The following is a 21421-nucleotide window of genomic DNA, read 5'->3' as shown; positions in this document are numbered from 1 at the left end:
TTAAAGGCCCCTAAAGATTCATTATTTACCTTTAGTCACCACAAAACCTCCAAATGTAGCAGCTAAAGTCTGATCAGTTCCCAAATATAACAACTTTGGTAGTTTCTTGGTGTCTCTGCCACTATATCTCATCCCAGCGTGGGAATCCTTTGCCATATGGATAACCAAATGTTTAAAGGCCCACAAAGATTAATTATGTACCTTTAGTCACCACAAAACCCTCAAATGTAGCAGCTACAGTCTGATCAGTTCCCAAATATCACTACTTTGGTAGTTTCTTGGTGTTTCTGCCACTATATCTCATCCCAGCGTGAGAATCCTTCTGCCATATGGTTACCAAAATGTTGACAGGCCCCCAAGGATTTATTATGGACCTTAAGTCACCACAAGACCCCCAAATGTAGCAGCTACAGTCTGATCAGTTCCCAATTATCACTACTATGGTAGTTTCTTGGTGTTTCTGCCACTATATTTCATCCCAGCGTGGGAATCCTTTTAACATATGGTTACCAAAATGTTCAAAGGCCCCCAAAGTTTCATTATGTACCTTTACTGACCACAAAACCCCCAAATGTAGCAGCTACAGTCTGATCAGTTCCCAAAATCACTACTTTGGTGGTTTCTTGGTGTTTCTGCCACTATATCTCATCCCAGCGTGGGAATCCTTCTGCCATATGGTTATCAAAATTTTGACAGGCCTCCAATAACTCATTATGTACCTTTAGGAACCACAAAACCCCCAAATGTAGCAGCTACAGTCTGATCAGTTCCCAAATATCACTACTTTAGTAGTTTCTTGGTGTTTCTGCCACTATATCCCATCCCAGTGTGGGAATCCTTCTGCCATATGGTTATCAAAATGTTGGCAGACCCCCAAAGATTCATTATGTACCTTTAGTCACCACAAAACCCCCAAATGTAGCAGCTACAGTATGATCAGTTCACGAATATGACTACTTTGGTAGTTTCATGGTGTTTCTGCCACTATATCTGATCCCAGCGTGGAAATAATTCTGCCATATGGTTACCAAAATGTTAAAAGGCCGCCAAAGATTCATTATGTACCTTTTTGTAACCATATGGCAGAAGCATTCCCATGCTGGGATGAGATATAGTGGCAGAAACACCAAGAAACTACCAAAGTAGTGATATTTGGGAACTGATCAGATTGTAGCTGCTACCTTTGGAGGTTTTGTGGTCAGTAAAGGTATGTAATGAAAGTTTGGAGGCTTTTCAACATTTTGGTAACCATATGGCAGAAGGATTCCCACGCTGAGATGAGATATAGTTGCAGAAACACCAAGAAACTACCAAAGTAGTGATTTTGGGAACTGATCAGACTGTGGCTGCTACATTTGGGGGTTTTGTGGTCAGTCAAGGTAGATAATGAGCGTTTGGGGGCCTGTAAACATTTTGGTAACCATATGGCAGAAGGATTTCCACGCTGGGATAAGATATAGTGGCAGAAACACCAAGAAACTACCAAAGTAGTGATATTTGGGAACTGATCAGACTGTAGCTGCTACATTTGGGGGTTTTGTGGTGACTAAAGGTACATAATGAATGTTTGGGGGTCTGCCAACATTTTGATGACCATATGGCAGAAGGATTTCCACGCTGGGATGGGATATAGTGGCAGAAACACCAAGAAACTACCAAAGTAGTGATATTTGGGAACTGATCAGATTGTAGCTGCTACATTTGGGGGTTTTGTGGTGACTTACGGTCCATAATGAATCCCTGGGGGCCTGTCAGCATTTTGGTAACCATATGGCAGAAGGATTCCCACGCTGGGATGAGATATAGTGGCAGAAACACCAAGAAACTGCCAAAGTAGTGGTATTTGGGAACTGATCAGACTGTAGCTGCTACATTTGGGGGTTTTGTGGTGACTAAAGGTACATAATGAATCTTTGGGGGCCTGTAAACATTTTTGTAACCATATGGCAGAAGGATTCCCACGCTGGGATGAGATATAGTGGCAGAAACACCAAGAAACTACCAAAGTAGTGATGTTTGGGAACTGATCAGACTGTAGCTGCTACATTTGGGGGTTTTGTGGTGACTAAAGGTACATAATGAGTCCTTGGGGGCCTGTCAACATTTTGGTAACCATATGGCAGAAGCATTCCCACACTGGGATGAGATATAGTGGCAGAAACACAAAGAAACTACCAAAGTAGTGATATTACGGAACTGATCAGACTGTAGCTGCTACATTTGGGGGTTTTGTGGTGACTAAAGGTACATAATGAATCTTCGGGGGTCTGCTAACATTTTGGTAACCATATGGCAGAAGGATCCTCAACCTGGAATGAGATATAGTGGCAGAAACACCCAGAAACTACCAAAGTTGTGATATTTGGGAACTGATCAGACTGTAGCTGCTACATTTGGGGGCCTTGTGCTGACTTAAGGTCCATAATGAATCCTTGGGGGCCTGTCAGCATTTTGGTAACCATATGTCAGAAGTATTTGTTGATTTGTCTGTTAGTCTGCTACCATGATGTATCACCACAGTATGGAGGGCTGTTGGATCGACCCATGAGCACTACCAACCAACCACCCAGCTGGCAGCCACAAGCGTCTGTAGCCTAGTTGGTAAAGGCAGCACTCTAGTATGTGTCTCAGCATAGCTGAGGTCGTGAGTTCGACTCTCACCAGACACATCTTCATTTTACAGTCTCTACAGTATTCCCACGCTGGGATGAGATATAGTGGCAGAAACACCAAGAAACTACCAAAGTTGTTATATTTGGGAACTGATCAGACTTTAGCTGCTACATTTGGAGGTTTTGTGGCCAGTAAAGGTACATAATGAATCTTTGGGGGCCTGTCAAAATTTTGGTAACCATATGGCAGAAGTATTCCTACACTGGGATGAGATATAGTGGCAGAAACACCAAGAAATACCAAAGTAGTGATATTTGGGAACTGATCAGACTGTAGCTGCTACATTTGGGGGTTTTGTGGTCATTAAAGGTACATGATGAATATTTAGGGGCCTCCAACCATTTCGGTAACCATATTGCAGAAGGATTCCCACACTGGGATGAGATATAGTTGCAGAAACACCAAGAAACTACCAACGTAGTGATATTTGCGAACTGATCAGACTGTAGCTGCTGCATAATGGATGTGACCCCAAAGACAATATTTCTGCGTTTTCTATGCAGAAAAATTGTCCGATGAAATTTTATGTGGAAATATTCCTCATTAATCTGTGGTTGACAACAAAAGTTGATAAAAAAAAGAACCTGACCAAAATATGCTAAACCATGGTAAACTAATTTCAAAAAGGCCTTCTATGCATGTAGCACTTCAAGTATGATGTGCAATATCTTTAGGAAGTTCAACCAACCAAAGTAGCAATGTGTGCAGGATCGTATCATGATACTGATAGAGGTCAGGGGTCAATGTTTTCCCTTTTTTGAAAAAAAGTAGATTTTGAGACTTCTGATAACATCAATTGATGAAGTAAAAAAAACAAGAAAAAAAAATTGATCCCCCTCAGCCACTCTGGATTAATCCTAAACCTTGCAGTGTATTTTTTTCATGTAGAATTGAATGGTGTATGTATAAATTCATGAATGTTATCAGACAAAAAAAAAGATTCCTGTGGCTTGAAGCAAATACAGGGGAAGGAGATAGATTATAGAAGAGTATTAAGGAGACATGGAACACAGACAAAGGTATCAAGAGGAATAAAAAAAAATGATCAATATAAATTGATCAATATACGCTATATTGATCAATGTACAACATCGCAAATTCATCCATCTTGGTAGTGTTTGTCGCTTTTTTTCGACATGTTTGAAGGCAGACGGGTCCCGGAGAGTTGTTTTGGGTTTGTTTGGCGCCCCTTTGGGTCTTCCGCGCGTTTTTTGGGCTTCAGTTGGCAGCTTGATGTCAATTACGGTCCCTGTGCCCTCAAGAATGCGGTTGATTGCGGCCAATTGAAGGTCAAGCTGGGCAGGGTTCATCGCAAGGAGTTTCTCTTTGATGGAGTCAATGGTTGAGAGGGCCTCTTCCTTTTTTTGTTTTGGGGTGGGGCGCATGCTCTAGATCAGAGGGAGGGACAGACAGTGAGAGTTAGCTCCAAAATATTCCCGACCCCCATGATTTTTCACCCAACTCCCAGGATTAATTTCCCAACTCCCATAATTAAATTCCCGACTCCCAGAATTAAAAATCCGACTCCCAGAATTAAAATGACGACGCCCAAGGCAAATGCGCGCTTCCGCGCGCCAAGACCGCAAATGACCAAAGAAGGAAAAAAGAGCGCAAGATTAAATAAGAAGTGTGGCTCACCTGAATATGCCATTGGGCATGAAACAACCCAGGGCTAAGCCTCTCGCCCGCGGCCATGATTTCAGCAATTTGGTGCTTGCAAGGGATCCCCATGCGATCCGAATAATCACCATGGCACCGATCCTTTTCTCCAAGGTTTTTGGCTTCCAAGAAATTGTTGAAGGCCTTGCGGAGTGCGTAATTTCTGATAACGCCTCGGCAGTCGTGGAACAACTTGGGAAGGTAGCGCAGCGTTGCGATCTTCTGCTGATGGAATTTTGCGGCTATTTCGTGGAATTGAGACTCCAGAGCGTTACTGATGAGCGTAATGACTGAGGAAAAGCTGTGCTGGGGGCCGAGAAGATGAGACTTGATGAATGCATGGGCCGATTCCATTCAAGATGTTGTTCGGTTGTCAAAATGCGCCAAATTTTGAGTCCAACCGTTTGAATAATGCTCCGCAACAGGGAGCCAGGTTTCTGTGACGTATTTTTGGAAAGCTGGACCGTATTTTGTTGAGAATTGGTTGAAAGACGAGCGGAAATCAGCCTGAGTTCGCAATTTTACCAAATTTGACCAATAACCAAGCATTTCCTTCTCTTGAGCTTGATCCTTGATTAATTTTGAGGCTTTGGCGAGGAGATTCTTCTGGATATGCCACGCGCAGAGCATGAGATCGGCGTTGGGGAAGGTAGCATGGAGGGAGTTCATCAGCGCTTGTTCTTGATCAGTAAGGACGACAGCCGGGAGAGGAATATTGTGGGATTCGAAGACCGCTAGCAAAGCTTTGAGAGCCCAATCGTAGAATATTTTGGTTTCCTCAGCCATGAAACAGAAAGCCACTCTGAAAGTCTTGTTTGCGCCGGTGATTCCTGACACATGCAGCAAGGGCATCCGGTATTTGTTTGTCTTGTACGTGCAATCGAGAAGGATGACGTGGTGGTAGGCCGTGAGCAATTCAACAGATTGTGCGTGACAAAAGAATAGCGCCTTGAGTGTGCCTTCATTGTTGACTTTTTTTTCCGTGGTGAAATCCGTGTTGCGTAAAGTTTGGTTGAGATGAGCCACGGGGCTGAGACCTTGGAGAGATTCTAGTTGAGCCTTCCTGCCGGCCGCGTAGATGGTACTGACAGTTGCTAGAATTTTTTTCGTTGGGGTGAGTCTTCTTGAGTGCTTCTAGAATAGCTGCGGGTCTTAAGCCAGATTCACCAAGTTTCTTCATCTCTTCGTACAGTGACGGAGTCAGCTTTCTATTTGAAGTGTGGGCGGCAGCATACAAGGACGGCGGATGGTTGTGACACGGGTTCTTGATGGATAATTTCCAGACATTGGTCTTCTTCTGGAAGTAGGCCGCGGCGGCAAACAGGCAGTTGATTAATCTTGTTGATTCAGTCTTGGCGTGCGCTTCGCCAGGTCGTCTATTTTGATCTGGATGCCCGCCCCTAAAATTCAAAAAAATAGATGAATAATATCAGCCCACAGCTAAAGCCAATGGGAGTTGAAAAAAAATTGTGGGAGTTGGAAAATTAAACATGGGAGTTGGAAAATAAACTTTGGGAGTCGGGTAACAAAAAATGGGAGTCGGGAAGTAAAAATCCGGAGTCGGGACAAAAATCGTGAAAAATTTGCAAGGTGAAGTTTTTTGCGGCAAAAGAAAGGTGCACACTGGCACAAGAGATCAAAAAATAACAAAAAAACTCACCTGTCACACTTCCAGGTCTTGCTTTTCCCCGCTACACTCCTCCTGGTAGCAATGCCATACCCGTGACGGACAGCGACATCTCTTAGCACAGCGGTTATCTCCTCCAGATTTGCGTAATCACCAGCGGGAGGCACGGGAAATGTGTAACGGGGATCGCCGGTCTCCGGATCAACCTCAAATTTGTCTTCATTGAAATTCACCACGAATTGTGCCGCAGGATCTTTGGCATCTTCTTCTTCTGCGTCCGTATGGTACTCCTCATTGTCGTCTCTCTTCTCAGTTTTCTCAGATATATCCTCAGAATTTTTTTGAGCTTTTTCTTTGTGATTTTTGATCTTTTTTTGGTTGATTTCTTCTTTTTCTTGATTTTTTTTTTGTTTTTCTTCATTTTTCGCGGTTTTTTCATTTCTAGCAGGGGTTTCATCTAATCTACAACTTTCACTAGTTTTTTCAAGGATATCTAAACAAGATTCTAACAATATTTCAGCTTTTAACTCATTATAAATTTGATCTTGAGTTTCTTGTTTCTCTTTGTTTTGATCATCATCTTCAGAGTCTTCTTTTTATTCACTTTCTTTATCTTCATCGTCATTTTTTTGGGCTAGGAGTTCTTGGGTCAGTTTGAGCAGATCCGGGTCCAAGTTCGCGTCCGAGTGCGAGTGAGAGGCCGGGGAGGCTATTTCCGTGAGGGGGTGCGCGTTTTGCGACATTCTGAGCGTCTAGATCGTCTAGATGGGCGTGCGGTGAGCGTACGTTCGGGGGGATCAATCGATTGAGGCTAGTCGTCTCGTCTAGTCGGGTTGGCGGTTTGATCTGGGAGTCAGCGTGCACGGTTGTGGGTGCGCAAGATCCACGTCGACTCCCCCGGGATGGCTTTAGGGGGTTGACTCCCACTTTGAAGCGGGGAATTAGTATTCCGACTCCCCGGTGGGGGGTCCGAAAAAATAATCTTGATTAATTAATGAAATTAATTAATCGACTCCCAGCCTGGCCGTCGGAATTAATATTCCGACTCCCAAAATGCTTTTGGGGCCGCGCGAGGTCGCGCGGACCCAGGGGAGACGTCCCGGGAAGGTCCGCGCGATGTAAACGACTTTTGGGAGTCGATTTATTAATTCCTGGGAGTCGATTTTTCAACTCCCTAAAAAAACAAGTACAGTCATTTGGGGACCTGGAATCCATATTCCCACAGGCCAAAAAATCCAAAAAAATTATTGAATCATTTTAAATATATACTAGAGGACAAGGCAGCTTTGCCTCTGCAGTCACCATATAATCCCTTAGCTCAGAATAATCCTTTGTAGGTCTCCCTCCCGCCAATGGAATTCATTGGTATAACTTCTGTTATCAGAGGAATTTTCCATAGAGTTCAACTCATATCCAAATTAGGTTCCAAAAAAAGTAGCTCCAAACAGGTCTGTGAACTCATATGTAATGACCATCAAGCCAATGTAGATGTTGTTCTCCCAGAAATCCTGAGATATGAGCCACTTTTTGTGACAACCATCACCTTCATTCACATCCCCAATTGATTCCTGCACACATACATGCAACACCAATTTTCACTTTGAAGATAAAATTTGGAGAGTCATCAATTTACTTGAGGTTCAACATCATATTACACTCTTCACATTTGAGCTGCACCCAAGCTCCACTGTTGAATTCTTCATGGTACAATTGCCTGCTCAGTTTATTTCACCATAAATAATTCTCACCCTTTTGTGCTTGTATATTTTAAATATGAGGTTGGGACAGAAGCGGGGCAAAAGTTAGAGTTGGAGTGAGAGAAGAAGCAGTCGGGGATAGCACAATTTCTGAGGACCAGTTGGTAGTCAAGCCCAGCGGAGAAGTTGGGGGAGCGGAGGAAGTAGAAGCTGCCAGGGGCAGAGAGCACACTGGCAGTGAATCCAGCCATCAGGTGCACGTTCCACAAACCCTAAGTAAATGAATCATTAAATATAAAACCTTGCTGTATTTAGTTCACAGTTTTCAAATTGATGTTATTTATTTGCTTAGACAGCTCCTCCAAATTCTTCTTTTGACCTCAAAATACACATTGTATAGCTTAACACCTGCAGCAACTAAAACTTAGTCAGAATTTGAAGAAGCACCTTATGATTCAGGTGAGGCTTAGGGTGAAAAATAGCCATTGCCTCTGCTGGAGTGTACATATGAGCCAGGATAAGAGCTGCAAGGCCTAAGCTAGGGAAGGATAGGTTAGGATAAGACATCAAGGTTATATCCTCAGGAGATCTAATTAATTGGTATCCAAGTGTAAAACCAAAAAGAAGAGTGATGATTGCCAGATGGATGAAGGATTTGCAATACCTCAATTCACATGAAAGGCAAAGAGACTACTCTCAAGTTGAATCAAGTTTAACCTCAGAGTGCGGATGGATTGATAGTGCAAAAATAACACACACCTTTCTCCAGTATGTGTGCCTAATTGTGGCAGAATTAAATTTTCATCATGAAAAGGGATCTGATGAATGAGACATTCTTGATGATATAAGATACAGAAAAGAATGTACAGGGTTGATGAGTCTTTTGAGATGGAGGATGGTATTGGAGATGATATTGGGGGTGGTGCTGAAGACCACGAGCGGTTCAGCGAGGATGAGGATTTTGCAGAGGAGCCAAATTTCGGAGACAGAGTTGAGCTGAGAGGAGGAAGAGGCGGAGGTGGGGGAGTAGGCGGAGGAGGGCAGGAGCCGACAATGTGTAGCTTAGATAGTTGGTTGGGTTAGAGGCCAAGAGATGGTAGTCCAGCGGGTTGGAGGTATACTGCACACTCTTCTGGCCGCTCTGAGGGCCTTTAAGCAGCGGGAACGTTGTTCTCAGTCCAAGGTCTGGGCCTGGTTCAGCAAGGCCATGATGAACTGTTGTTCCTGGCTAAGAAGCAAAGCTACAAGTCTGGGCCCGGCCTGCACCCCACCAACTCATCCCTGCACAAAGCAATCAGCTCTCTTCTTTCTTTCTTTCTTTCTTTCTTTCTTTCTTTCTTTCTTTCTTTCTTTCTTTCTTTCTTTCTTTCTTTCTTTCTTTCTTTCTTTCTTTCTTTCTTTCTTTCTTTCTTTCTTTCTTTCTTTCTTTCTTTCTTTCTTTCTTTCTTTCTTTCTTTCTTTCTTTCTTTCTTTCTTTCTTTCTTTCTTTCTTTCTTTCTTTCTTTCTTTCTTTCTTTCTTTCTTTCTTTCTTTCTTTCTTTCTTTCTTTCTTTCTTTCGAAGACATACGGAGATCACCCACTACTCTCAAGACCATACAGGAAGATGGGGAAGATATTCTAGCCCGTTTGGGGCGAACTCAGGTACTGATGGAAACAGGAGACGTCACCTACATCAAGCCCTCCCAATGTCAGACGTCGCCCTTTCCCGGGACAAGACGTCAGAAAGTGGCCACCATCACGTTCCGGGCGACAAACAAGGCCTAGCCGCGCGCGCCTCAACTGATCATCCTTGATAGGCAAATTGGCATTCAATGCCCCGGAGACGCGCTCAGACGACACCTGGCTGAGGCCGGCTCGACTAGGACCTCCCCTTTGAAAGGGGAATGCTCTTTTTCACCTGACGAGGTGCAAGATGGTGACCCGAATTCAGACCGTCCCCACACAGGGGGGATAACCCTGCGTCCTTGGCCACAGTTTTCGGGTCAAGGGAGACTATCCACGGTACGCGCTGGGAAGGAGCGCACCAGACATATGCACGCTGGGCGCTGGACCTCTCCATGCTATCAACTTTACATATGCCCGTACGACGCGGAGGATATTAAAGGGTTGCAAGCCGTTTCTCAAAACCATGGCGGAGGAAGGGGAGGAGATTGAACGACTGCCATGTTTCTTGTTTTTCGTTTTACAGCCTTTTTTCAGGAGATTGGGGGTTCACACGCGGCTCAGGCTCCTGCAAAAACCCTGGGTTTGTGGGTTTGCGCCTGAACCCCTGCACCTTCCTGGTAGCTGTACGCGAAATGAAACTAGCTCATTTCTCTTCCCTAGTCGAGGCAAGGAAGGGGACCCCCTTCTTGACCTCTCCGTCCCGCACTTGCCGCGGGGCGCTGCGCCACAGTGCTCCGGGGCAAGTACTAGGTGAGAGAACGACAGCCGAGTGGATTGCGGGGGAGCGAGCAGGGCACCGCGAGTTCCCCTCTGTCCATGGAGGCGGCTAAGTGGGAAGCCCTGATGGATCGGAGCTGAGGCCGGGCTGCTTCAGTCATGCAACACAGTGTCATGCGAAGACACACGCGCAAATGCACCCCGGAGATTCATATATGAATCCCCAAGCGATAGAAGTTCCCAAGCCCATCGCTCCGAACTTTCCTTCTCCGTGCCCATCAGAGGCTTGCCCACTTCAGGGTTGTCTCATTTTTTAGACACCTCCCACCCACCCTTCTTTTTGGGGCGCAGGGGTTTGCGCCTGAACCCCTGCACCTTCCTGGTAGCTGTACGCGAAATGAAACTAGCTCATTTCTCTTCCCGATTGGCAAGAGCTTACCAGGAAACTATGTTTGTGAAGGCCGTCTCAAGAATGTTTGCGCCTTGGCTAGCATACAGCGGGCCGAGCCGGGAGACCAGGTTGGAGAACAGCCCAGTGTAATCTTTCAGATGGGTGATCTAAATTCGCCTCAAAGATGGTGGACAATGTGAGTGTGTTTTTTGCGGGAGGGAAGGAGAAACTGAAGAGAATGATGGAGCATTGGTTGTAGCCTCAGAGGACGGCGTGGTTGCATACCTGGACCAAGTAGACGTACCCGCACATGTCGCTAGTGGGGTTTGGTGAGCGTGAAGGGTTCTTGGAGCAGCTGATGGGGGATATTGGGGGAGGGCTGGGTGAGCTTGAGTTTTGGCTTGACGGGGGCAAGGATGCGAGTTTTGGGAGAGGAGGGGAAGCAGGAGGAGCCAAGGATGCGCCAGCACAAGATCAAGCCGCCGCTCTTCTACAGTCCGGGAAAGAGAAGGTGATGGCAAGGAACTGGCTGGAGAAGCATCCGCTGGGCAGTCCGGGCGGGTTGGGTGGGAGGAGCTGGGTTATGGCAGCCCGGCGGGAGAATTCAATTAGGGTGTTGAAAGTTGACTTGCATAAAATCATGAAATTCTAAGCTGAAAGAAATATGTTGCACCCAAGCACTCAAATTAGAGCAACATTTCTAGAATGGTGCATATGAAATCATCACTTGAAAGTTATATGATTTTATGATTTTATGCATTGAAAATTTTATGATTTCAACTTTGAACACCTTACATATTAATGTGGGTCTGGCCGGACCAAAGCACCACTCAAATACACACCTGATCAGTGCATGGTCACTCCCTGGACTTGTCCCTTAACTTTAAATATGTTGCAAAAAATTTCAGCAACTGGAGAACGTTGTGGTAACCCTGTTCCCACTCATATCACCATTCTCATATCATACATATCCTTCACATATCCATCATTATTATTCCAGATTCAGATTCTACACCTCATTTTACCCCTAGTCACTCACTCATACCACCCTGAAATTCCCTTTGGATCAGAAGTTATTAGCATATACAGTTTCATTGATATTTTCCTGCTTCTTACATTTCATCTACATTACATATTCCAGTCATCATCACCATAGCTACATATATTACACATTTCAGAGTGCTCATCATTACATCACTTCATCATTACAATTCATAGTGCTCATCATTACTTCACTTCATCATTACATTTCATAGTGCTCATCATTACATCACTTCATCATTACATTACATAGTGCTCATCATTACTTCACTTCATCATTTCATCATTGCTCATCTTCAGTCCTTGTCACATTGTGCTCATCATGATTTCCCCTTGTTGTATTTCCTCACATATATACTGCCCTCTAGATGTTGTATCCCCACATGCACTTTCTACCCCATACACCCTGTATGACCTTTTCAACACACCATTAGATACACCTTCATCAGTACACATTTCACCACACCATTAGATAACATTGCCATTCATACATCTTATACACTTTCACACATACCAGAAATATATCCCCCTGCATATATCATTCACATTTGCACACCACCTTTCATCTTTTTCCCCACTACTCCTCTTCTCCTGCTCATACCCTACAGGTACAAGTAGTCAGCTCATAGTATTAGTCAGTCTAAGATCATAGTAGAAAAGCCACACCTTTCTTCTTTTTCTTAGTGTTACACTCATCCCCAGTAGTATTAGTCAGGAAGGCAGCTCTTATATCAGCATCCTTGGCATAGCTTACATTAGTACTAGTGTAGGTATACATTTCCCTTCCCAGCTCTATTCTCCCATTTGAGTAGTTCCACAACGTGTCACACAAATTTAAATGTGCATATTTTTGTTCCACACTAACATATATTAAGCTTCTTGCAATTTATGATAAGCACATGATAAATTTGTAATATATCATTCCCGTGGAATATCCCTTTATTTGATATTGCTTTGCAAGGAAGTTTCAAATGTGTTCTAAAATAGTTTCAATCATACATAGAGTCAAGTTGGAGTTGTTTTCAAGTTGACTGCAAACCCATTCCAACATGCCTTTAAGCTCAATTGAGCATCATCTCAACATGAATTCATCATGACTAGAGCATTTTTTGAGGTTCATGTTCCAGGATATATCTAACAGGGTTCTTAAAAAGTATTGTGCAATGGCACTTGCATGCAAGTGCCAAGCAAACTCCCACGGTGTGCAAAGTCAAGCAGAACAAGCTCATACAATCCCAATCTGCTCAAACAGCAGGAAAGAAAAACTGGTGAGTAAAAAAGATCCAAGCTAGTGAACAAAAAGCGGACTGGAGGAAGGGTTGCTGTAGCAACAGACAGTGTAAGCATACTCCTCAGCCGTTTTACTTAAGCATAGACTACCAATTGCAATAATTGACTAGAAGAACACTCACAGTTCTTCTCATTTTCTTTGATTTTTTTTGTATTATCTTTGGGGTAGAAAGAATGCTCCTAGGGAAAACACTTCAACAGTCTTAATTCCTCATGAAAATCTGTAGTTAGAAAAACAATCAATCTAGCAAAGAAAGAAATCTTGGTTCTTTGGATTCTTTCAGATTTGTGACTTGGGGGGTGGGGAAATCAGAGGTCAAACCAGATGAAAAAGTGAAAGTTGTCAATCAGGGGAAGGGGAAACTGTGGCACTGATCACTTGGGATGGAAATTTCCAGAAGGGGTGTGGAAAGAGACTTCTTAAAACAGATGATGAGAAGATGAGGGGGTGTCCCAGAAAGAATCATGAGAAATGGAGAAAACAAGTGTGAGGCAGTCACTCTGTGTTCTGGTGTGTGATTTGATTTTTTGTTACCAATTCACGCGCAGTGACTGCGGATGCAAAGTGTCGCAGCACATGATTTGGAGGGGCTGCTGACATAAGCAGCACTACTACTTATACGATAATAACTCCGAGCCCAATCAGCACTCCAACCAGCCAAGACACCAGCCACTCAGGATGCGGTCGCCGATCAACATCAGGACCCTCCGGGACATGGCCCGCAGGGAGCAGTTCGCAAGCACCGAGCTGCTCCGGAGGGCGTACCTCTACCTGGCCAGGAACGAAGGCCTGCCGATGAAAGTAAGCCAAACCACAGACAGCCAGCAGCAACTAGACAGTGACTGACTTCAACACACAGCTCCGGGCCCAGGCTCAGCTCTCGCTCAACAACCTCCCCTCGGACTCCCACCCAACCAAGATCCACGAACGATGCATCCTCACCGGCAAGGGCAGGGGAGTCATCGCCAAGCTGGGCCTCTGTCGAGTTGAGCACAGCCCACTCACTCACCACTACTCAGCCCACACTAACACACACACACTACCCACACAGCACCAGCTCAAGCTCAAGGCGACCAGGGACAAGTGGATGGGCTTCGAAAAGGCAGTCTGGTGACCATGATCATTGCTCAAGTAATGTATCCCACACAAACGAACCGAGACCCTCATGGTTGGTCAGGACGGCAGATAGGAGGGCAGAAGATCGCTCTGTCTCCCCCTGCCTCAGAGAGACAGCCTGCCCCGAGCCAGCGATCAAGCCTGAGCAAGCAGGTCAGGCCGGCCGAGGCAGATGGGAGCGGTGTGTGGAGAGCCGCCCCGCGTCTGCCCAGAGCTATATACCGGAAGCCGTTAGGGCTCGGCTGGTGAGAGCAGCTGGCTCGCAGCAGGGGGCCTCCCGCCCCTGCGCACAAAAGATGTGCATACATCAGCAAGTTTCCCTTTCCCGGCGAGGCCTGTTGTTTTCTCCCTGCCAAGAATCCTCGGGACGGATGCGGCGGACCACGCTCCACAGACTAGCCAGGAGCCCACCAGCCACCCGGACCTTCGCCACCAGAAGCATGGCGTTCACCCAGATCCCCGCCCAGGCTGGCCGCCCTCCCTACGCCCTCTTCGACCGCCCCATCATCACCTCCGCCGCCGACAGCCGCAAGTACCGCATCATCACCCTCGCCAACCAGCTCCAGGCGATCCTCATCCACGACCCGGCCACCGACAAGGCCGCCGCCGCCATGGACGTCAACGTCGGCCATCTCAGCGACCCCGAACACCTCCAGGGCCTCGCCCACTTCTGCGAACACCTCCTCTTCCTCGGCAACCAGAAATACCCCGCAGAGAACGAGTACTCCGAGTATCTCTCCAAGAACGCCGGCCACTCCAACGCCTACACCGGCATGGACAACACCGTCTACTACTTCGACGTCCACCCCTCCGCCCTCCCCGGCGCCCTCGACCGCTTCGCCCAGTTCTTCATCGCACCCACCTTCACCGAGTCCTGCACCGAGCGCGAGATCCGCGCCGTCGACTCGGAGAACTCCAAGAACCTCCAGAACGACCAGTGGCGGCTCTTCCAGCTCGACAAGGCCACCTCCTCCCCGCACCACGCCTACTGGCGATTCGGCACCGGCAACCTCAAAACCTTAGTCGAGACCCCGAAAGCCCTCGGCCTCGACATCCGCCAGGAGCTGCTCGCGTTCTACGGGAAACACTACTCCTCCAACACCATGCATCTCGCCGTGCTCGCCAAGGAGCCCCTCGACGAGCTCACCGCGCTCGTCGTCGACAAGTTCAGCCTCGTCCCCAACCGCAGCATCCGCCCCGACCGCTTCGACGGCTCGCCCTACACCCCCGCCGAGCTCGCCAAGCTCATCTTCGCCAGGATGGTCAAGGACACCAACCTGCTCGAGATCACCTTCCCCATGCCCGACCAGGCCCCCTACTACGACACCCAGCCCCTCGGCTTCATCAGCTTCCACATCGGCCACGAAGGCCCCGGCTCGATCATGAGCTGTCTCAAAAAACTCGGCTGGGTCAACTCCCTCTCCGCCGGCGCTAGCGGCGGCGTCTCCGGCTTCGACCTCTTCAAGATCACCCTCGACCTCACAGCCGACGGATTAGGTGCGGCGTGCTCTCATCTTCCCACTCATATTTGACCCATCCTCATCTTGACAACATTTTTTGCATTCAGAAAACTACCAACAGGTCGTCCAGATCATCTTTGCCTACCTCGACCTGCTCAAGACCACCCCCCCACAGGAATGGGCGTTCAGACAGGAAGCCCTGCTCTCGGAGATCCGCTTCCGCTTCAAGTCCCCCTCGCCGCCCTCGTCGTACGTGACCAGTCTGGCCACCTGGCTGCGCCGGCCCTGTCCGCGCGAGAAAGTCATCTCGTCCGTCTACCTCACCGACACCTACGATGCCCCGCTGATCCAGGGGCATCTCGACCGGCTGCGGCCCGACAACTGCCGGATCCTGCTCGGCACCCAGACGCCCCTGCCCGGCCTGAGCTACGACAAGAAGGAACAGTGGTATGGCACCGAGTACACCATCCAGCCCCTGCCCGACTCCCTCCGCACTCCCTCCCTCCCCATCCACTCCCTCAAACTCCCCCCGCCCAACTCCTTCATCTCCACCAACTTCCACGTCGAGCGCATCGACAATCCAACCCATCTGCCCACCCGAAGACCTACCTGTCTCTCCGATGATCGCTTCGGGCGCGTGTGGCACAAGAAAGACGACCGGTGGTGGCTGCCGCGAGCTAGTGTCATCTTGATGCTACGAAAGTAAGCTTCCTTTCGAAAATCGCTCTCTTTTTTTTGAGGATCCATATATCTAATTGCCATCTCTGCAGCCCGATCACCAACGCCAGCTGTCTGAACTCGCTCAAGACTTACTTCATCTCCCGGCTCCTGAAGGATGCGCTCAACGAGCAGCTCTACGAAGCCGAGATTGCCGGGCTAGGATACGAGGTCGGAAGTGTGTGGGACGGGCTGGTGTTCAATGTGGACGGCTACAACGAGAAGCTGCATCTGTTGATGGAGACGATCCTGCGCGGGCTGCAGGAGATGAAGGTGGATCGGAAGCGGTTCCAGATCCTGAAGGACGAGGCGGAGCGGGGGTGGAAGAACTTCGTGCTCGAGAGCCCGTACGCCCATGCGAGCTACTGGATGGGCTCGATCGTCTCGGAGGTGCATTACAGCTACGAGGAGAAGCTCTCGCTCCTCGCGGATCTGCAGGCGGAGGACGTCGAGCGCTTCGTGCCCGAGGTGCTGGGACGAGGCTTTGTGGAGAGTCTGGTGCACGGGAACATGACTGCGGACGAGGCGCTGGCGATCGCGGGGCTGCCGCGGGCGATCTTTGGGCTCGCGCCGGTGGCTCCCGCGGAGCTGAAGCCGGTACGGCCGAAGCTGATCCCTGGCGGCACGAACCTGGTCTACCAACGGGCGCTGGCGGACCCGTCGAACGTGAACAGCGCGGTGGACTACATGGTGGCGGTGGGGGACATGGCGGAGACGGAGACGCGGACGAAGCTGATGCTGCTGGCGCAGATCGTCCAGGAGGCCTGCTTCAACCGGCTGCGCACCCAGGAACAGCTCGGCTACATCGTCCGCTCCTTCCCCGCCATGGCCCCCGGCCAGGCCGCCCTCAAGATCGTCGTCCAGTCCGAACGCGCCCCCGCCTTCGTCGAGGCCCGCATCGAGGCCTTCCTCCATTGGTTCCTCACCGAGAAACTCGTGCCTATGCCCGACGAGGAGTTCGAGGAGATGAAGACCAGTCTGGCCAACAAGGCCGGCGAGGACTTCAAGAACATGGCCGACGAGTAAGCCCCCTCCTCCCCCCCCCCTATCATCCCACACCATCTCTGACTTCTTTGTGCCGGATGGAAAAGGACGTCGCATTATTGGATGCACATCAAGGCGGGGTACTACGGCTTCGAGCAGCGGTTCGGGGACGCCGCGGCGATCAAGACGATCTCCAAGCCGGCCATGGAGGCCTTCTTCCGCGCCCGGATCGTCCCGGGCGCGGCGGGCCGGGCGAAGTGCTCGACCCATGTGGTCTCCCTGCACGTCCCTGTGCCGGCGGAGGTCCTGCAAGAGGTCGGCGCGGCCGTCGGCGGAGGGGGAGGGCCGGCCGACGCCGCCTTCCTCCAGACCAAGCCCGACGCCCCCGCCCTCCGCGCCTTCCTTGCCCAACACCCCACCCTCAAGGCCCCCGGCCAAGCCGCAGAGGCCATCCAGACCCTCGACGCCCGCCTCGCTGCCCTCGACGCCCACATCCGCGACGTCCATGCCGCCGTCGGCCTCGCCCATCCCCCCGCTCTCTCTACCGACCGGGTCGCGTTGAAGGCCTCGTTGGCCGTCGGGACCCCCGCGTCGCCCGCGGCCGACTGGAAGGCGGCGCCGGCGCGGGTCCCGCGCGAGCCCAAGCTCTAGCGCCCTCTTTCGTATGTATATGTTTGTGGTGCTTGCTATTTTGCGCTTGTGTACATATGTCTCTGCCCGCGCCCCTGTGTGTCCCATACCTGTATCCAAATCTGTACCCCGCCGTATCCCCGTAGACTTGCCCAGATAGACCCTCCCCTGCCCCGGCCCCCGCGCATCTCCGCCCGCCCCGCCCGGCTGTACCTCTCGCCTTCTTCCTGTCAATACTTGCTTGCTTTTCTGACATGGCTTTCCCATGGTGTATGTAGTTGTATGTAGATCGAACATAGATGCTTGAGTAACTCTTCGTTGTTGTGTGTGGGCTGACTTATCTAAGCCTCCCGGGCCGGGGACGCAGCGCACCCCGATGCGAAGCATCTCCCGTTCCCAACGGGAGGCTCATTGTGAGTTAGTGGCATTCTTCTGTGCGAGAGCTTCCGGAGAATCGACGCGTTTGGCCAGCTCTTTTTCGTCGAATCGCCGGTCCACAGCGCACACTCATGGTGAGAAGCTGAAGCGCAGAGGATGGCTGGCCCTCTCGGCTGCCCTGTCCTCTGGACATGGCGGGAAGTGCACCGAAGGGGAGGAGGGCGTGCCGTCCCCAGAAGCAGCGGTGGTTGGAAGATAGAACTCTGCATCGTGAGTGAATCCGCATGGGATGTCGGGGAATTGGCGTGCACAGGTCTGCCCCAACACCCGCCAATGAGGAACGTTGAGATGGGAATGGGATGGCAGTGTGGGGAGGAACGACGGGGCGATGGGCATCCAAAGGAAGCGACAAGCCTGGCCGTTGATCTCGTGCCTCTGGTGTGAAGTGATTGGAAGACACCGGAAAGGGGGGCGGGAGAAAAACCCGGCCAAAATCGTGTACCTGCAAGTCCCTCCTCCGGAGCTTGCGCTTCGCGCCAACCCAGGGCCCGCGGAGCAAGGGACTTGTGATAAGGCAGGATGGGCGAGCTATTGGGGGGAGGCAGACTTGCTGCGGATCCCGAGAGGACGGCTGATTGTGCGCCATCGCCTGGCACTCTGGTATCCGCGGGCCCGATCACAGCTGAAGCTTTAAAAAAACAAACAAACAAGGATGTATTGGAAGGAGCCAAGGGTCTGGCAGAGTTTCAAGGGCGGCGATTTCTTCATTGCAAAACCTCATGATCGGAATGGATGGTTATTAATTTACGACATGGAATGATGTTTCTAGTATCAATGAACAAGAACAGAGGTCAAAGAGAAATTGGCAAGCTGGGTGCATGGCCATGATCGCCTGATCAAAAGAAAAGAAGCTCATAGGTAAAAAATCGGTGGGGTCACAGGGATGGAGGATAGAGAAAATAAGGGTTACAACATGAGAAGATGTGTGCAAGATTGCGGGCCATGAATGTGTGTCGGCCCGGAAGGAAAGGAGCTAGCTTGAGGTTTTGTCGAGTGTCCTGGATGTGTGTTCTGCGGCGTCGTGTGTGCGCGGTGGGCTACAGATTGTCGAGGTTCAGAGTCATCGACTCGATTTCTTTGGTGGGGTTGCCTGCGCCGAAGTAGTTCCTAGCCGGGCTAAACTTGGCTATTAGAGAAACAAAAGCCCCCCGGCTGATCAGTGTATTTATTCGACGGCAGGCGGCAGCGGGTTCCGGGAGAGGCCGAGGAGAGGAGTGCGTACACCATATGAAGTCCCGCTCGGTGCCGTTGCCTTCGGCGAACACGCCGATCTGCTCCTCGTCGTACTCCTCAGGCGAGCGTCTGGAGCGACGCGCGGCGCTTGTTCCGGCGCCGGCCCCGCTGCCCGTGACTGGATAGGCGACGACGGCCGTGAGTGGGGCGAAGACGGGGATGAAGAGGAGGAGGGTGGACGCGAAATGGAGGGCCTGCAGGGCGTGCATGGTGGCGACGTTGTAGACGAGAACCGCAGGACGGGGGGAGCCTGTTGGGACACTGGGCTTGGCTGGTTGTGTTGGACCTGGATACGACGGGGGTGGGTGGGTGGGGAAGGTGCCCTCTATAGGGGAACGCTGCTTTGAAGAGTGCGAAAGTGGGGTGCAGGCTCCTCTCTCCCAAAGCTTGAATCCAGCCCGCTAGTCAATCCTGTTGAGTTTGCGTGAGAGAGCCAGCCTCAGACGAGCGGATGGGCTCTCGTCCAATTTACACCCGAGCCTCGGCAGCTGGGAACGGCCCATCTTCTGAGCATCGAGCAGCGGGCGCATCCGCCTGGCTGTCTGCTGGGCCCGAGCGATGATCAGGGCTGGGTTAGACTCAAGCCGGCGTCTCTACGCACAGCCACTGATTCAAGCACTCCTATCATGACTGGCTGTACGTATTTACGTAGCTTGTTTCTTGCGATAGGCAAGCATGTGGTTTGTCAATGTTTCGCAAGGTTAAGAACGCTTGATAGGGCGAGACCACGGACTCCAACTTAAACCTGTTTTTTTTTTTTTTTTTCAATTCAAGTGCGCAATTGCAGTAGTACCACGGGTTTGGAAAGAGTACCTTGCCAAGCTGTTGCTCATAGAGACAAATGATGTTTTGGATCAAGGATTTAAATACCACACAGAGGGCGGGCCATCGGGCTTTGTTCAAGATGCAAGACTCATGGGACGGATCGGATGGGGGAAGGCGGCTCAGCAATAAACATATCAATCAACTGGAAAAGTCCTCGGAGATGCAAACATCTTGTGAAATGTGTATTAGTACAGGTGAAACCGGCAGTCCGGGAAAGAAATTGAGGGTTGAGGGTTTAATCAAAAGGGGAGAGGAGGCTCGAGTGTTGAACCGGTATCCTTGGGTTGGCTTGTAGGCTCACAGTCTCCGGATTCAGACCCAGAAAGAATACTGCGAGTGAGAAAGATCAACGAACACCTCGTGAGTTGGGCATGTCTTTCTGGAAAAATAAAGGGAGATGGGAGTCTCACAAGGGCAGAGTAGTGCACTTTTAATGGCTGATCGGTCGGCTTGCACGTCGGTTCGGGAGGGACTCCTCCGACAGTGTGAGTGCGGTACACTCTCTTCGCCATCCCAGGGGTACCTCCCACCACATCCAGCTGGAGCCAAACAACGTTATGTGCATTGGAGTCGGGCGCAAACTGCACTTTCTTGCAGGTGACGGAGCCAACACCCAAAATGTCGAACGTGGGCAGCCCGGGTGGCTTGTACGAATGGTGTCCGACGGTCCGGGACGGCTTCTGTGGCTGGGACCGGTAGAGTAACGTCGCCTCTTGTGTCGGCCAGTTAGATAACCCGGGGTAAGAGGAAGACAGCGTTGAAACGGTTAGAATCTTTTCCCTCGTGGCTCAGAGAGAACGAGTCACGAAATCAGCGTACCTGCTCCATTTGGCGCCCATTTCCCGTCCTTGCACACGTAGTTTTGTGTGCCGTACCCGCGGGTCACATGTTTCAGTTTCAAGTTCTGCTTGCCCGGAGATTCGAGCGGATGAGGCAGGTTGTCGAAAGTGTAGGCACACCAAGCGCCAGTAACAAGGAAAAGTTGGAGGCTAAGCAGCCTAATTTTGAGAGGGACGAGCATTCTGTTGAGTCTTCGATGGGGTGGATGTATCTAGATTCTCGTCGAGGGATTCAAAGATTATCTTGTTGACAAAAATGGGTATGGGGTATCCTGAATTGAATCGGGTTGGGATAGGTCTTCGGGACGAAGAAGGCGCTGAGGAATATTGGCTTTAAGGCGAAAGGTAGGCTGGAGATCTGTGGCTAAACCAATGTCTGGGTGTGCGGTGGTGGTTGGGGGCGGGAGGGTTGACACG

General features: G+C 49.9%; 3 protein-coding genes across 3 annotated transcripts; 2 read left to right on the top strand and 1 right to left on the bottom strand.

Moving 5' to 3' along the window:
* Positions 1 to 13440: 13440 nt before the first annotated feature.
* On the top strand, positions 13441 to 13876 carry PtA15_11A481 (uncharacterized protein; the record flags this gene model as incomplete). Its single annotated transcript, XM_053161394.1, has 3 exons — positions 13441 to 13563; positions 13622 to 13747; positions 13814 to 13876. 3 exons carry the CDS (start codon positions 13441 to 13443, stop codon positions 13874 to 13876), a joined length of 312 nt encoding a protein of 103 aa, XP_053025345.1.
* Positions 13877 to 14174: 298 nt separating this feature from the next.
* On the top strand, positions 14175 to 17690 carry PtA15_11A480 (uncharacterized protein; the record flags this gene model as incomplete). Its single annotated transcript, XM_053161393.1, has 4 exons — positions 14175 to 15375; positions 15446 to 16040; positions 16109 to 17077; positions 17147 to 17690. The coding sequence occupies 4 exons, from the start codon at positions 14175 to 14177 to the stop codon at positions 17688 to 17690; spliced, it is 3309 nt and encodes a 1102-aa protein (XP_053025344.1).
* A 1454-nt stretch (positions 17691 to 19144) lies between these two features.
* Positions 19145 to 21186, bottom strand: PtA15_11A479 (uncharacterized protein; the record flags this gene model as incomplete). Its single annotated transcript, XM_053161391.1, has 4 exons — positions 19145 to 19233; positions 19330 to 19681; positions 20576 to 20877; positions 20985 to 21186. The coding sequence occupies 4 exons, from the start codon at positions 21184 to 21186 to the stop codon at positions 19145 to 19147; spliced, it is 945 nt and encodes a 314-aa protein (XP_053025343.1).
* Positions 21187 to 21421: the final 235 nt, after the last annotated feature.

The sequence above is a fragment of the Puccinia triticina genome, chromosome 11A, assembly GCF_026914185.1.
Source record: "Puccinia triticina chromosome 11A, complete sequence".
NCBI classification, from domain to species: Eukaryota; Fungi; Basidiomycota; class Pucciniomycetes; order Pucciniales; family Pucciniaceae; genus Puccinia; species Puccinia triticina.
The sequence above is the reverse complement of the archived record's forward strand: the minus strand, read 5'-3'. Positions and strand labels throughout refer to the sequence as shown.